Source organism: Canis lupus, chromosome 37 (assembly GCF_011100685.1).
Source record: "Canis lupus familiaris isolate Mischka breed German Shepherd chromosome 37, alternate assembly UU_Cfam_GSD_1.0, whole genome shotgun sequence".
NCBI lineage: Eukaryota > Metazoa > Chordata > Mammalia > Carnivora > Canidae > Canis > Canis lupus.
Window position 1 is genome coordinate 11,019,366 of NC_049258.1, and position 17,863 is coordinate 11,037,228.

Below are 17,863 nucleotides of genomic sequence, written 5' to 3' on the forward strand. Positions count from 1 at the left end.
TTTTTTTTTTTAATTTTTATTTATTTATGGTAGTCACACAGAGAGAGAGAGAGGCAGAGACATAGGCAGAGGGAGAAGCAGGCTCCATGCATCGGGAGCCCGACGTGGGATTCAATCCTGGGTCTCCAGGATCTCACCCTGGGCCAAAGGCAGGCGCCAAACTGCTGCGCCACCCAGGGATCCCTCATTTTAAGTTTTTAAGGATTGTATCTCCAAATACAATAACGTTCTGAGGTACTGGTGGTAGAGGTCAATATATGAATTTTGGAGGAACACAATTCAGTCCAAAATACTTATAATAATGAAACTACCTTTTTTTTTTTTCCTTAGCATCAGTTTAGTTCTCCCCGTAGGGCCTAAAGAATTATGGTTGGTACTTCCCAGGATGGGATAAGATGTACATCATCACTATTCACTCATTCAATCCCTAGTGAACATCTACTACCTACTGTGTCTCTGGCCCTCTCTGAGCATTTGAAATACATCAGCAAACAAAAGAGACCAAGATCCTTGTCCTGCCCTAGGCAACATGTATAGTATGTTCAAAGGTGGTAATTACTATGGAAATGAGATAAGTATATTTATGGAGCATCTAGAAATTACAGAATTTAGAGTGTAGAATTTTACAATAATTTTTTGTTCATTTAGTGTCCACAATGCTTTTGGGTTACACTTTCTGTTCAGCAATGTTGGCGCCATGTTATAGAGGGGAAGGCATTGTCATCCCTAAGGCCCACGTTCCCGTCCACCCTGTGCAACACTCACAGAAATTGTAATTTTGCCTGCTTCTACAGAGGACTCACAGAGCACACAGTAGGCTTTCTGACTCCCAAACTGTCCTTGCCCAAAAGATGACACCTTTTCTTGGGAATGTTCAGTGTTAAAAGATCTCCTTAGGTAAACCTTCCCCTTCTTGACATGGTAGCTCCTGGATTCTTAGGAAATCCTAAGTATTGTAGAAAAGGACAAATCTCAGGTCTTGTGTAGAAAAGGATGGTGAATTCAAACAGAGAAAACTCCTGTCTTCAGGGACGCCTGGGTGGCTCAGCGGTTAAGCATCTGCCTTTAACTCAGGTCTTGATCCTGGAGACCTGGGATCGAGTCCCACTTTGGGCTCCCTGCCTTGAGCCTGCCTCTTCCTCTGCCTGTGTCTCTGCTTCTCTGTGTCTCTCATGAATAAATAAAATCTTAAAAAAAGAAAGAAAAAAAAAGAAAGTCCTGTCTTCAGCATGTAGAGCTTTATAGAAACCAGCTCATTCTACACATGTCATTCATGCATTTCCTGCCTATCCACAGGGCATTTCATTCATTTTTCCTGGTGCATGTAGGAAGCGTTGCACATTTCAGGGGATGAGGGTAGAAGATAAAAATATTGAGGCAGAACAGGGGAATGGAAAGAAATACAAATAATCATAATTGCTGACATTACTGAGTACTTACTCTGTGCCAGACTCTGTTCCAAATTTTACATGCAAGAACTTGTTTAATTCAACAACAACAAAAAAAGAACTTGTTTAATTCACAAAACAAATATAAGAAATAGGTAACATCCCATTTTACAGATGAGAAAATGAAGGCATTGGGAGGTTAAGTAACTCCCCAAATGTCCTACAGTTAGTAAGTGACAGAAACAAGATAAAGACAGCCTAGCTCCAGAGCCTGTGTTTTCAGCCATCTGCCATAAAGCCTCACTGCAGACCCCAAATGAGTGACCTTGTAACACTTCTGGGACTGTGCTTCCTATTTAGTAAAATGGAAATAGTAATACTGGCATCTCCATCCCTGCCTCTCAACAGTGAGGCAAGAATTACATGAAATAATAACTTAAAAGAATGTTCATACCTACAAAAGATTCAACTCATAAAGGAGAAAGGAACAAACATTCATTGATTCCTGCATAGGATCAGGCCCCTCACATGTTAGAGCTTTACTTAATTTTCCTACCTCCTTCCTGGTGAGTGTGCCAATCTCTGCTGTACAGATGAGGAAACGGGACTGGTAAAATGAGCTGATGATTGGTGACATGGCTGCCAGCAGAGGGAGCTAGGACTCAAAGCCACAAAACCCACAATACCCACAATGCCTGATCTTGACGAGGTCAGTTTACTGTTCCTGTGAAGAATTTAATTGTACATCTTAGTTGTGGCTTCAGACCCTAGGAGAGGAGCAGAGACTTAATTTTATATATCTATCTATCTATCTATATATATATACATAGATAGATAGATATATTTTTTAAGATTTTATGTATTTACTTGAGAGTACCAACAGGGGGAGGGGCAGAGAGAGAAACAGGCTCCCCACTGAGCAGGGAGCCCAATGTGGGACTCGATCCCAGCATGCTGGGATCCCAGCAGCTTCATCCAAGCTGAAGGCAGATGCCCAACCAAGTAAGCTACACAGGCAGCTTAATAATATATCTTAATCTCAAAAGCACAGATAACTTACAATGTTCATAAATTGGTTTTCATTATTAAACATGTGGGATCTTTATAATACACAAGAAAAATTGTACTACCTTGAAATTAAAACTTTTTTTTTCTTTAAGATTTTATTTATTCATGAGAGACACACAGAGAGAGGCAGAGACACAGGCAGAAAGAGAAGCAGGCTCCCTGTCGGGAGCCCAATGCAGCACTCAATCCCAGGATGCTGGGATCACAACCTGAGCCAAAGATGGACACTGAACCACTGAGCTACCCAGGCGTCCCTGAAGTTAAAACTCTTAAAAGATACTGTGCTCACTTTGGCAGCACATATACTAAAACTCTTAAATGATATTGACTTTCTTTTGTTATTAAGAAGGTGTTGAGGGGGCACCTGGGTGACTCAGGGGTTGAGCATTTGCCTTTGGCTCAGGTCATTATCCTAGGATCTTGGGATCGAGTCTCACATCGGGCTCCCTGAGGGGAGCCTGCTTCTCCTCTGCCTGTGTCTCTGCCTCTCTCTCTCTCTGTGTGTCTCTCATGAATAGATAAATAAAATCTTTTTTTTTAAAAGGTGTTGAAATTAGACATTTAGATGCATGTATTGTGGTATGTTACACAGAATTTCCAAATGTATTTTCCTAAATAAGCCTTTCAAGAAGAAGCCTGTACAAATATTTATTATGACTCCCATTTTACAGATAGAGTGAGGTTCAAAGATAGGTCATGTAGCTGCCTGCAGGCACACTGGAGCCCCACCTCTGACTCTGGCATCCTAGGCTCCTCCATTCTCCTGGAAGCTCCTCGTGAAAGCTTGATGTAGGCCTATGTGCATGAGGGTAGTGGGCAAGACTAGTGGAAGATTCTACAAGAAGGGATGAGAACTTCAGGTCACCTGGCCCAGCCCCTGTCAGTTGAAGAAACCAAGTTTCAGAGTCTGAGTAGCTCCCACGATCTCTAAGGCATGGAGTGTAGAAGTCAGGGCCTCCAGGGTAGGCAGTCTGTCTCCAGGACCCACATCCCAACCATTCAGGCAACTATGTCCTGTGTCTGGTTTCAGTGCTACAGTTTATGTTTACAGAGTGTTTGTTACTATCCCCACTCACTCCCGTCCTATAGGACCACACTGCTGTCAGTGCTCTTTCTAAATACAGCTCAGTCCTATCACTGGTTTACTTGAAATGCCTTACCATATCCCTATTGGCTTTCTAGTTAAATCCTGGCATCAAAGTTGTATTTATTTTAGAAATAGAAAAATATAACAAATCAATCCTTTTTTAAACTCTGTACTGCAACCTGCAATATCTGGCCCATATCTAATTCACACTTGTCCGTGCACTGCAGCCACACCAAGCTACCCCCAGACCAGCACATTGCTGCTTCCTCTGCGGGGAACTACCCTACCTCCCCTTCTCTGCAAGACTTAGCACCATGTCCCCTGTAAACAAGCCTTCCCCAGACTAATTTAAGCTTCACCTCCTGTGAGGTCCTGCAGAAACCTGTCATAATCTGTCACAGCATTTATCACAGCATTGCAATGCTGAGGTTTTACATCGTTTCTGCACAAGTCAGTGAGCTGTTTACAAGTAGATCTTTCAGGGACATCTAGGTGGCTCAGTGGTCCCACATCGGGCTCCCTGTGGGGAGCCTGCTTCTCCCTCTGCCTTCTCCCTTTCTCTGCCTCTCTCTCCCTGTGTCTCTCATGAATAAGAAAATAAAATCTTAAAAAAAAAAAAAAAGTAGATCTTTCAGCTTGGAGCTCACAATGCCTGACACACGACCTGGCACATGACACTCAATCAGTGTTCATGCACTAAGTGAACAGATGATGAGCAAATGACTTGGCCAGAATACCAAGCTGGGATCAAATTTCCAGTCCTTCAGTTGTTTCGCTCACTCAGCAAGTGTTATTACGTGTTTCAATCACTTGGTTTAGTCATTTATAGTAATTTATACTAAAAATGACAAATTGCATTTTATTTGGTTTAGGGTTTTTGTTTTGTTTTGTTTTAAAGATTTTATTTATTTGACACAGAGAGCAGAAGTGTGGGGGGGGGCGTGGCAGGCAGAGGGAGAGGGAGATGCAAACTCCCTGCTGAGCAGAGAGCCTGACGACTATGTGGGACTCTATCCCAGGACCCTGGGATCATGACCTGAGCCAAAGGCAGACGCTTAACTGAATGAGGCACCCAGGCATCCCTGGTTTAGGTTTTTTAAAACTGATACATAGATGGCCTACAATGTTATGTTAGTAGTTTTAATTTTTTAACTCAGATTTTGAATTTGAAATACACTCAGATGGTTTTTGAAAAAATAAGTACAAAAGGGTATGTCAGCTGTTCAGTTCCCTGCCCCTTGGGTTTCACTGTTGCTAGCTTCCTGTGTATCCTTCCTGACCTGTAGTACACATATGTAAAGCAGTACACATAGAGGAATACACAGACATACATTTTACACACATTTTAATATTATACACATTGTTCAGAGTTTTACATCTTTTTACTTAATAGATCTTGGAGTTCTTTCTATGTTAATTCTTAAAGAGGTGTTTTCATGGTTGCATAATATTCCATTGTGTGAATTACCATAATTTATTTGACCAGTCCTTGATTGGTAGCACTTTTAGGTTGTTTCAAATCTGTTGCAGTGAATGACCTTAGGTGTATGTCATTTCTTACGTATGTTCATATATCTAAAACACCATAGGTTTTTTTGATAGCTTTCTAAGCAAAAGACAGAATTTCAAATTCAGACTACTTTTTCTAACAGGGATCTGCAAGAATGTTCTTTTGAGTCCCTGATTTCTCTGCCTCCATCTCCCTATCTGTGAAATGAGAAGAATATTTCTTGCCCCTAAAGGCTCATAGCTATATGTTGTTAAGACTGAAGGTTAATCGTTGCCTTTGAAATTCTTCCAAAGGAGCAAACTTGTTTCTCCTTTTTAATCCAATTTCCTGTTGGATTAAAAGGATTTATAAACAGGAACTTGTCTTTCGGTTTATCTCTTTTCTACTCTTATAACTTAGCAGTTTATTATGACTGAGGTGAGTTTTCCTGCTGTAATTTTTCAAAAAACCTTTCCATTTATTTAGGGATGATTTTTTTTTTACTACACTAAGGGCAAATCTACTTTTTCTCCAAAATGAGAACTAACTACAAAAGAAAGAAAATTACTGTGCTCACTTCAGCAGCACATGTACTAAAATTGGAATGATACAGAGAGGATTAGTATGGGCCCTGCACAAAGATGACACACAAATTTGGGAAGCATTCCTAATTTTTTTGTACATGTAAAACTAATATACCACTGTATGTTAATGAACTGGAATTAAAATAAAACCTTAAGGGGCACCTGGCTAGCTCATTCAGAAGAGCATGATATGACTCTTGCTCTCAGAGTCCTGAGTTTGAGGCCCATGTTGGCTATAGAGATTACTATAGGGATCACAAAAATAAATAAATAAACTTAAAAAGCCAAAAAAGAAAGAAAGAATTTACCTGCTCTGGCTCTTTTTTTCTAAAAATTTATTTATTCAAATAATCTCTACATCCAACGTGTAGCTTGAACTCAGAACCCTGATATCAAAAGTCACACGCTCTTCCAACTGAGCCAGCCGGGTACCCCAGCTCTTGCTCTTTTATGTCAGAATGTCTCATTGGCTACAAACACGAAGCTAACCAGTAAGAAACACACAAGATAAAAAGCCCCAGAGTAAGAAGAGAATGTCAAACAAAGTAGCAGATAATTCATTGTCTCTTCCCAAAGCAGTATGGATATTTGATAACAAGGTGGAAAAATTGATTGTCACTAAAGATTGAGGAACTTTAGTCCTAGGAGAGACTTCCAGGGTTTTCCATATCTAGTTCCTTCTCTATAACTCAAATGAAGCTGTGGATTCAGCAGAGATCCCAGTGACAAAGGCCAAGAGCTGGCTTCATCAGACACATGTGGCTTTACTTAAGTCATTGACTACCTGCCACATCACTTTGGCTACCAACAAGTTGCTCTTCTAATAATGCTCTAGAGGACAATGGTGACTGTCAGTCTTGGCTACATATTGGAATCAACCAAGAAGCCTTAAAAATGCTCTAGTTCCAGAAAGTTTAACTATTGTTTGAGGGTCAATACTGGGAATCATACTTTATATATATATATATATATATATATATATATATTTAGATTTTATTTATTCATGAGAGACACAGAGAGAAAGAGAGAGAGAGAGGCAGAGACACAGGCAGAGGGAGAAGCAGGCTCCACGCAGAGAGCCTGATGTAGGACTCGATCCCCGGACCCCAGGATCATGCCCTGGGCCAAAGGCAGACGCTAAACCGCTGAGCCACCCAGGGATCCCCTGGAAATCATACCTTTTAAAGTTCCGCAAATAATTCTAACTGTGCAGCCAGAGTTGAGAACCACTGTTATGGAGACTTCTAGATTGTGGACTGCACAGTTTGTATGACTGGGAGAAAGAAGGAAGAGGGGATTAGATATGATAAGAAACCATATCCATGGTAATCCTGGAAACTCGACAGAAGGCCAACCTGACGCTTTTGCTTCCCTGCCTTAAACCCTCAGTACCTTCCATTTGTTCTCAAGATAGAGACCAAAGCCCTTAATCTACCCATCTTCAAGGCCTTGGGATTCTGATTCATCCCACCTTTTCCATTCTTTCAGCATCTGCTATCATTGCACCAGTCATGTATCAAGTCCCTAGAGGTACCTTGTTTCTTTTGAGAGTTGGCTTTTGGGTGTGGCATTCTTCTCCACCACCCCACAACCTCCCCCCCAACCAGTTAAGGCCAGCATGGAACCCTGTGTACATGAATAGGCAAGCCTCCCACAAGAAAAGTACCACTAGGGCAGCCCGGGTGGCTCAGCGGTTGAGTGACTGCCTTTGACCCAGGGCCTGATCCTGGAGACCCGGGATCGAGTCCCACATCGGGCTCTCTGCATGGGGCCTGTTTCTCCCTCTGCCTGTGTCTCTGCCTCTCTCTGTCTCTGTGTCTCTCATGAATAAATAAATAAAATCTTTAAAAAAAAAAAAAAAGAAAGAAAGCAAATTGTATTTGCCTTAAAAAAAAAAAAAAGAAAAGAAAAGTACCACTAAAACCCCAGTAGTGCTCAACACTGTAGCTAAGCCCACCTGGCTCTTTAGGGCTATTCACACTGGTACTAGACTTCTTGGACACTGTAAGTTAAAATAAGTTGACAAAAAGGAGAAAAAACAACTAAGAAAACTGGATTTCCTTTTACCAAAGGGCACAGACCACAGGAGTATTTGCCTTTATTTTTGTCTTATGTACTTTTTTTTATTATGTATTAAAATCATAGGAAAATGGAGATGAACTGGACTATCATGAAGAACCAGGAGAACCCCTCAGAGAAAATCAAGACACCCAAGGTAGAGATGACTGGATTGGTTTTTAAATCTTGTCACAATAATTGTCTGATGAGGTTTGCACTGGTTCAAAGATGTTAATGCAGAATGACCCTTCCATTTCCTATCAGAGCTAGAAGTCAGAAAACATACCAAAGTGCTGAATTCAGACTCTGATTGATCTTAGTGCATCACAAACTGACTGATGATAACACACTTTTATATCCTTAGACTTACTGAGAGATTTCTTTCCTGCCAGAGGCCGCAGATTGATGGAGGAGAGTGGAGACTCTGGGACATCACAAAAAGGCTACTCAGGCACTTCAACTTCTCTGTTCTTCCTGCTTTCACAGGGACTTGGATATGCAGGTTCAGGAGCTGAGGGTTCCCTGCCTAGAGTGTTAATATTCCAACAGAGGGGAGGGGGACCAGTGTCTTTAGAGACCCAGGCCTGTTACCCACCACCTGGGTAACCAGAGTTGTGTGAGTGCGGCTTCCTCCAAAAATGATGCTGCATTTAATAATGTTGATTCTAGGAAACACTGGGCCCAGAACTGGGCTTTTTGGCATCGTTCATATTCCCTGAGCTAGACTCAGATCTCTTCCCAGAGGGCACATGTGCATCTGTGTGATGCTACAGTTGGGTAGACCCAAGTAGCAGAACAGTTCATTATCCTCATTGCATCTTGCAGGAGTGGAGACTGATATGTGAGAGATTCTTGTGTTTTCAAGGGGTGGATACTGTGCTAGCCAGAAAGATTTGTTTGTTGTTTGCTGTACAATGGCATCCAGCAGAGAGAGCAAATAGGGGCCTGTGCTCTGCTCCCAAAGCTATGCACCTCTGGACTGGGAGGTATCCACACAGTGGGGGTTCCTTTTCCTACTCAGCCCTTCTACTGGGGCACCTTGCTTGAATTTACATAGGTGCTCTATATAGGCTAGCTACAGCAGCTCTGAGCAGCTGAGTGGAGGACATGGGTCCTGAAGTTGGACTACCTCAGCCTTAACCCCACTATGCCTCAGTGTCCTTAACTGTAGCTGATTATACTTCATTCATAAGGTTGCATGAGAAATAAATGAAGTAATTCATACACAATAGCCCTTTAACAAATATTTATCTTGACTTGGATATCATAATGATTAAATATCTACCTTCTCATGGTCACAGTTTATCAACCGGTGAAATGACACCTCGACTCTCCCTATCTCCTCTTGAATCCATGAAGTGAAGAAAACCATGAGAGCTCATTAAGGATAAATGTGCAAAATCATGCATTTGGGATTTCACCCTAAACTTGGTATCTTTCTGCTTACATCTTTTACTATTTCTTTCAGTTGATATTCTAGACAAAAATGATGTTTATGGCCATTTTAAAAGGTATCATTGCTGGGTGCCTGGGTAGCTCCATCGGTTGAGCATAGGGCGCTTGATTTCAGCTTGGGTCATGATCTCAATAGGATCAAGCCCCACATAGATCTCTGCACTGAGTGTGGAGCCTGTCTAAGATTCTCTCTCTGTCCTTCCTTTGCTCCTCATCCCCACCCCTGCACACGTGCTCTCTCTCTCTCAAAAAAATTTTTTAAACATTTCATTGCTTCTGCATATCATACAATAAAATATTATGGTAGCCCAATTTCTGAGCTTGGTCAAGCTTTGAAGCAGAATTTTGCTAAAATAAGTCTCCTACCCACTCCATTTTCTAAGCTGAGTGATAGTAGCCAAGGAAACATGCTCCAGTCTTCAGACCTTTCATATTATAAGTCACATATGCAGAATGTGAAGACTGATGAGATTCCAAGATCTTGGCCAAGTGCAGTGGAGGTTTTAGGCAGTGCAGAACATGGCCAAATCTAAGCAATGACCAAGTCAGTCGAAACAGATTTCCTGTCTCATGACGGAGGGACAGGCTCCGGCTGAGTTCCATAAAGGTTATCCAGACAGTCTTTAATGCAGTGAAATATCACTGCAGAAAATTGAAGAAGGCATTTGCCTGTCCTGAATGATAAATGCTAAAGTTTAAAAAGGATTTCAAATCTATGAAGAAAGAAAAGGCGGCATGCCAAGGAAATTTTTTTTAACTATTTAAGGATCAATCTTCCCCTTATAGGTCTTACATCTAATTGCCACGATTTGTTTTTCTGTGCTAAATTAAGCAGTGATCTTTGTGTGTTTAAATTATGAGCAGTGAGCAGTACGATGCCCACTGAGAATATCTTAAGTTTTAGACTCGTAAGATTACCAAATGCAAGTTTTCACCAGACGTATCAAATTGGCAACTTCCAAATCAAAGAGGGTTTGGAAAATTGCTCATGTTAAATACAAAACTTTCCTTTCCACCTCTTTTCCCCACTCTCAGAGCCCAAAGAAAGAAAAAAAAATCAATTGTTATTTATTATTTCCTAGGCCAGCGGGCTTTAAACTTCAGTGCGCATCAGAACCACCTGAGAGGGGCACTTGGGTGGCTCAGTGGTTGAGCATCTGCCTTTGGCTCAGTTTGTGATCCAGGAGTCCTGGCATCAAGTCCCACATCAAGCAGCCTGCTTCTCCCTCTGCCTATGTCTCTGCCTCTCTCTCTCTCTCTCTCTCTCTCTCTCTCTATGTCTCTCATGAATAAATAAAATATTTTTTTAAAAAAAGAACCACCTGAGAGGCTAGTTAAAATAGACTTAGGTACCCTGTCCCCAGAGTTTCTGATTAGATCTGAGTTGAGGTCATAGAATTTGTAATTTTAGTAAGTTCACTGGTGATGCTAATGGTCGTGGCACAGGGACCACACTTTAAGAATCACTGCCCTGGGCCTTGCTTCTAGAATTTATTTCTCTAAATTTAAGTGACCGGATTTGATCTGTTTGTTTGAAAATAATGGGGGTAAAAGTAGTGGGAGAGCTGTCAAGGCTGCATCACAGTGATCAAGAGCACTGACAGCAAGTCTGATTCCCTGGGTTCAGGTCCTCATGTCCCCACTTACTACTGCATGCACTTGAGTATGTTACCAAACTTCTCTAGGCATCTTTTTCTTCATCTGTAAAATAGAGGTACTAATACTACTTATCTCATGAGGTGACTGAGAGACAAAGGAGTAAATACATTTGATGTGCTTATAAGAGTGCCTGGCATACACTAAGTGGTCATTAAAGGCTAGCTATTAGTCTATTTCTTTAAAAAAACTTTAATTTAAGGGCACCTGGGTGACTCAGATGGTTAAACATCTGCCTCCAGCTCAGGTCATGATCCCAGGACCCTGGGATCAAGCCCCATATCAGGCTCCCTGCTTACTGGGGAATCTGCTTCTCCCTCTGCGTCTGCCTCTCCCCTTGCTTTGCTCTCTCTCTCTCTTAAATGAAAAATAAAAAATCTTATTTACTCATGAGAGAGACACAGAGAGAGGCAGAAACATAGGCAGAGGGAGAAGCAGGCTTCTTGCGGGGAACCTTTGCAGGACTCAATCCCAGGATTCCTGGACCACCACCTCTGCCCAAGGCAGATGCTCAACCACTGAGCCACCCAGGTGCCCCTAAAAACCTTTATTTACTTATTTGTTTGTTTATTAGATTTATTTATTTATTCATTCATTCATTCATTTATTCATTCATGAGAGACACACACAGAAGCAGGCAGAGACACAGGCAGAGGGAGAAGCAGGCCCCATGAAGGAAGCCCAACGTGGGACTCAATCCTGGGTCTCCAGGATCACGCCCTGGGCTGAAGGCGGCGTTAAACCGCTGAGCCACCCAGGCTGCTCAAAACCTTAATTTAATAGCCATAAGTTGTACCTTATCAGGAGAGACTAGTTCTAAGCTGATACTGTGATGATTACTTTCTAGATCAATCTCAATGACAGGGGGGCTTGATTTTGGGGGACTGATTGTGTCCTCGGTGTAAGTCCTTTCACTTAAGGCCAAGTGTGGGCAGCAACCTAATCTGAATGAACAGTCCTGCCAGGCTCTGCATTTTGTGAAAGGCTATGTGGCAGCAGTGACATAACCCCTTAGAATGTGGCAGAATTTTAGATATTCTTAGGAGGAGGGGGAGATCTGGGGAGCTCTGCATGACATGCAGGGGGTCCCTAATCAGTAGTCTAAAACAATGGGGAGAAAAGACAAAAGGCAAGTGTTACAGAAACCCTTAGAAACCAGTGAGCCATTTTTATTCTACAAGGGAAAAAAAGGTTCAGAGTATTATTGTTTTATTCAAGAGATGGATGTGTGGTAGTTAGGATATTGATATAACCATTCTAACAAAGACCAAGATAAAGTGACTTCAAGTAAGATGAAAGGTTTATTTTTCTCCCATGGAGAAGTCCAAGCTGGTAGGCAAGGGGTAGGACAGCTCTGCCCCCAGCTTCCTTCTCTCTGCTATCCCCTTTGGCTGTTTCCTTCTCTACGGGGTCAGAGTTGGCTCAACATTTCCTCACCCTGAGGACAGGAGAGAAAACATCAGTGTTGGATTCACAGCTGCCTTGTAGGAACACAAATCTCCTAGGTGGCCCACCTAGCTAGGGGAGGTTTGAAGGCCTTTCCTGACTCTAGGAATAAACAGCTCCAGAAGGACCAAATATGATGACTTCCCAACCTGTGCAAAGAAGTAAGGAGTAGCCAGTGTTGCAAAAATTTCTCTAAAGCTATGGAAAAAATAGAGAGATCAGAGGTGTGTGCCCAGGAGTTGAGACAGTGCCACTGTCCCAGAATCTACATCCTGGAAAGTGCAACCCCTGCAAAGAGCTGCCACCTGATGTCATTCAGGGCTCCTTGATCATTGATTTGCTCCACACGAGGCCTACGCAGTCACTGCACACTGCCAGGCTCTGCGATCTGGGGCCCCAGCACTGGGTTCAGAATAATCTGCTAGTTCTTAACAGCCTGGATGGCCTACGCACTCTGTTACTGCTTTATTTTTTTTCCTTCTGGAAAGTATTTCAAAGTCTTCTTCTATGGTGGGAAGTAATACATCCTTAAGAATGTTTCTGGCTCGTTCCACTTAACCCAGAATGGAAACCCCAGGGAAGTCCCCAGAATCCCAGAACACAGCTGTTGCCCCTTGATCCTGAAAATTCTCTTCACCTTCCAGGAAGTAAAGGTTATTTCCAACTTGAGAACCAAATTTATCAAAACCAAAAAGCAGTTGAAACAACCACATTCTAAGAGGTTATGTTACTGTTGTTGCCACACATAGCCTTTCATAGAATGCAGAGGCTGGCAAGACTGTTCGTTCAGATTGGGTCTGCTGCCCACACTTGGCCTTAAGTAAAAGGACTTACACAGAGGACATAATCAGTCCCCCCAAACCAAGCCCCCTGACATTGAGATTGATCTAGAGACAAGGACAACATAAGAAAAGAAATTGATAGACCAATCTTGCTTATGATCAAAGATGCAAAACTCCTAAATAAAATATTAGCCAATCAAATCCTTAAGTTTCTATATTAAATATATATTTTATGATATATGGTATGTACATATGTATGTATATATACGTATGTATGTATGTATGACTGAATGACTGAATTTGGTTTATCCCAGAAATTCAAAGATGGCCTAACATGGGAAAGTCTGTTTATGTAATTCACATCAAGAGATTAAAGGAGAGGGACACCTGAGTGGCTCAGCAGTTCAGCGCCTGCCTCTGGCCCAGGGCATGGTCCCAGGTTCTCCGGGGTTCAAGTCCCACCTCAGGCTCCTTGCATGGAGTCGGCTTCTCCCTCTGCCTGTGTCTCTGCCTCTCTCTCTCTCTGTGTGTGTCTCTCATGAATAAATAAATAAATAAATAATCCCCAAAAAGAAAGGAGGTTAAAGGAGAAAAACCTTAGGGTCATCTCAATAGATACAAAAGGAAAAATAAATTTATGACATTTGCCCATTAATGATTTAAAATTATCAGACTGGGAACAGAGGAAGACTTGCTGATTTTAATTTTTTTTTATTTTTATTTTTTTATTCATAGAGATGCAGAGAGGCAGAGACACAGGCAGAGGGAGAAGCAGGCTCCATGCAGAGGGCCTGACGTGGGACTTGATCCAGGGTCTCCAGATCATGCCCCGGGCCACAGGTGGCTCTAAACCGCTGCGCCACCAGGGCTGCCCAAGACTTCCTGATTTTAATGAAAAGAGTCTACCAAAAACCTACAGTAAACATCATACTTTAATGGTAGAACTTTAAAAGCTTTCTTTAGAGAAAGCATTAGGATAAGGATGTCCTCTGCCATTGCTTCTATTTCAACATTGTGGTAGCGCAGTAGAGAAATAAAAAGAAAGAAAAGGACAGAAAGGAAGAAATGACGCTGTCATTATTCCCAGACAATAGTATTACTTAGATGGAAAAATCCAAGGGCGTCTACAGACAAATTATTAAAAGACAAACAAAAATTCAGCAAGATGACTAAATATAGATCAATACACAAAAATCAATTGTGGAAAAACAATAGTGTTCAAAACATAAAGCACAATTTAAAATTTAATTTTAAGATTATTGTTATTATGGAAAACCCCTAATATACAGAAAGACAAACAGAGCAGCACAAGAATCCCACATGCCCATCTCCTGGACAATATTGTTCACCCACATCCCCAATTCCTCTCTTCCGTACTATTTTGAAACAAATTTTCCAGGCTTATATCATGTTACCTATATACACTTGAGTACATACCTCTAAAAAAACAAGAAAAGACACTTTTGACATAACCATAATACCGCCATTTCACCTAAAAATTAAAACTATTAATATAATTGAATATTCTGTTTTTTCAATGCCATAATTGTCTCATTATAATTGCTTTAGAATTTGTTTGCAGTAGGTTGGTGTGGCCTTCATATCTCCTTTAATTTATAGGGTCCCTTCCATTTCTTTTTTTCCCCCCTCTTTTAGTGTATTTTTAGGAAACCAAGTCACTTGTCCTATGGAGTTTCTCACAATCTAGATTTTGCTGTTGCTTCCTCATGGTATAGTATTTCTCTGTCATCTGTATTCCCTGTAAATTAGTACTTGGCTCCTCAGACTTGATCAGATTCAAGTTTGGTGTTTCCTTTTGGCAAGACTATTTCATGGAAGGCATTGTGTTCTTCCATCAGGAGACATAATGTTTGCTTGTTCTCTTTGCAAGGCCAACAGCTACAGATCCATTCATTCATTAGAGGCTTCAAAATAGAGTTACTGAAATTCTTTTTTTTTTTTTTAAGATTTTATTTATTTATTCATGAGAGACACAGAGAGAGTGGCAGAGACACAGGCAGAGGGAGAAGCAGGCTCCCTGTGGGGACCATGCCTACACAGGACTCAATCCCGTGTCTCCAGGATCCGGCCCTGGGCTGAAGGCGGTGCCAAACTGCTGAGCACCCGGGCTGCCTGAGTTACTGAAATTCTATCATTCTTTCTCCACTTATTAGTTGGAAACTCCTACCAGAAGGAACAAAACAACTTTCCTCTTCTACTAGGAAGGCAGGATAAATGTAGTTTTTAAATATAATATATATGTATAGTAAATATATCTTACAAATAAATATAAAAAACGATATGTGAGACTCTTGAAGAAATTATAAAATGTTGTTCAATTAAATGAAAATAGACCAAAACAAATATAATATTCTATATAAGGCTGTATATAATGTTCATAAATAGGAAAATGACACTTCTCCCTAAATTAATCTGTAAATTCAGTGCAATTACAGTTTTTTTTTTTTTACATCTCCAGCTGGGTTTTGATGGAACATGATAGGTTGATCAAAAATTCAAAAATTCAAAAGGGGCCTAAAATAATCAATAAAATTTTTGAAGAAAAACAAAGAGGCCTAATACTATAATATCAAAAATCACTTTAAAGTCACATGAGGGACACCTGGGTGGCTCAGTGGTTAAGCATCTGCCTTCGGCTCAGGTCGTGATCCTGGAGTCGGAGGATCAAGTCCCACACCGGGCTCCCTGTGGGGAGGCTACTTCTTCCTCTGCCTGTGTCTCTGCCTCTGTCACTGTGTCTCTCATGAAGAAATATATAAAATATTTTTTTAAGTAATAATAAAGTCATATGATATTGGCTTAGGGATAACAGAAGAAAATTGAGAATCCATTCTCAGTTAAGTGGGTGAGAATACACCCATATATGGAAACAATACATGGCAAAAGTATAAAGAACAGGCTATTTTTCACTATATAATTTTGAGAAAACTGGTTATCCGATTTTTAAATCTTTACCTCAAAAAATATCAGATGTATTTTAAAAAAAATTTTTTTTAAGATTTTATATTTAAGTAATCTCCACACCCAACATGGGGCTTGAACTCACAACCCCAAAATCAAGAGTCTCATGCTCTTCCAACTGAGCCAGCCAGGCACCCCTAAAAAAGCAAAATTTTTAAACTGTTTTAGAAGAATATGTTTATGAATTTGAGAAAAGTAAAAGCTTCCTACCCATGATTCAAAACATAAACCATAAAGAAAATTATTGACAAATCTGGCTATATTAAAATTTAAAGTTTTTGAGAAGACAGCAAAAACAAAGTTGAAAGACAAATCACAGGGTTCCTGGCTGGCTCAGTCAGTAGAGCATGCAACTCTTGGTCTTGGGTTATGAGTTCGAGCCCCACATTGGGTGTGGAGATTACTAAAAAATAAATAAATAAATAAAATCTTAAAAAAAAAAAAAAGACAAATCATAGACTAAAAGACAATATCTGCATTGAATAAAACCAAGAAAGTATTAGTATCCAAAATGCAGCAAGAACTGCTACAAGTAGAGAAGGAAAAGACAATCAACCCAAATGAAAAATAGCTAAGAGATAAGAACAGGCAATTAACAGACAGGAATCCTAAGCAAATGGCCATGTAAAAAAAAGTCAACTTTAAGGGTGCGTGGGTGGCTCAGTCAGTTAAGCGTCTGCCTTTGGTTCAGGTCATGATTTCAGGGTCCTGGAATCAACCCCCACACTAAACCCGCATCAGGCTCCCTGATGAGGGGTGTCTGTTTGTCCCTCTTCTGCCCCTCTGCACTGCTTGTGCTATTTCTAATTGCTCTGCTCTCTCTCAAATAAAATCTTTAGGAAAAAAAGCCAACTATGCTGGTAATTAGGAAAGTTCAAATTAAAACAGAAATATTTCATTTCATATGTATATCAGGTTAGCAAAAATTTTAAAGTCTGTGAACACCCATCATTGATGAGGATATGGAGTTTTAGAAATTCAGAGCAATTTGGAAATATCCAATAAATTGAAGTTGCATGTACCTTGCAACTCAACAATTTGATTCCCATGTATACCTTAGAGAAACTCTTTCATGTATCAAAAGTGACTTATTCATGAAGGTTCATTGCAGCATTGTTTGTAATCACAAAAAATTGGAAATAATTTAAAAAGCCATCAGCAGGGATCCCTGGGTGGTGCAGTGGTTTAGCGCCTGCCTTTGGCCTAGGGCACGATCCTGGAGACCCAGGATCGAGTCCCACATCGAGCTCCTGGTGCATGGAGCCTGCTTTCCCTCTGCCTCTCTCTCTCTCTCTCTCTCTGTGTGACTATCATAAATAAATAAAAATTAAAAAAAAAAAAGCCATCAGCAGCAAAATGGATAAATAAATTGTGGTATGTTTATATGATGAAATAGGGATCCCTGGGTGGCGCAGCGGTTTAGCGCCTGCCTTTGGCCCAGGGCGCGATCCTGGAGATCCGGGATCGAATCCCACATCAGGCTCCCGGTGCATGGAGCCTGCTTCTCCCTCTGCCTGTGTCTCTGCCTCTCTCTCTCTCTGTGACTATCATAAATAAATAAATAAATAATAAAAAAGTTATATGATGAAATAGCGTTAGCTTAAATGAATGGAAACTATATGTATTATGAATCACAAAAACAAAATGCTAAGCAAAATAAGTTGCAAAATTTCTATAAATGATACTATTGATACAAGGATTTAATGGGTAAAATACTATCATGTTGTTTATAAGTGCATGTATACTGTGGCAAAGATATAAACATATGCCTGAGGACTCTGTAGGAGAAGAAAAACTTTTCCTTGACCCTCCTAGAGTCCCTGGCTAGGCCTAAAGATTTAACTGACACAGATTTAAGAGGAGAAAAG

At 40.8% G+C, this 17,863-nt stretch overlaps 1 protein-coding gene and 1 non-coding gene across 9 annotated transcripts in view; both read left to right on the forward strand.

The window, feature by feature from the left end:
- KIAA2012 (uncharacterized protein KIAA2012 homolog) overlaps positions 1-17,863 on the forward strand; it is a 130,067-nt gene that overhangs the window by 69,873 nt on the left and 42,331 nt on the right. For all 8 annotated transcript variants that reach the window (XM_038585384.1, XM_038585386.1, XM_038585381.1 and 5 more), the window contains one exon: positions 7,762-7,831. In XM_038585384.1, the coding sequence (XP_038441312.1) occupies positions 7,762-7,831 (70 nt within the window). The remainder of the gene's footprint in view (positions 1-7,761; positions 7,832-17,863) is intronic.
- On the forward strand, positions 5,602-5,708 carry LOC119867978. The gene has a single exon (XR_005385474.1). It is a non-coding gene; the product is annotated as a U6 spliceosomal RNA (small nuclear RNA).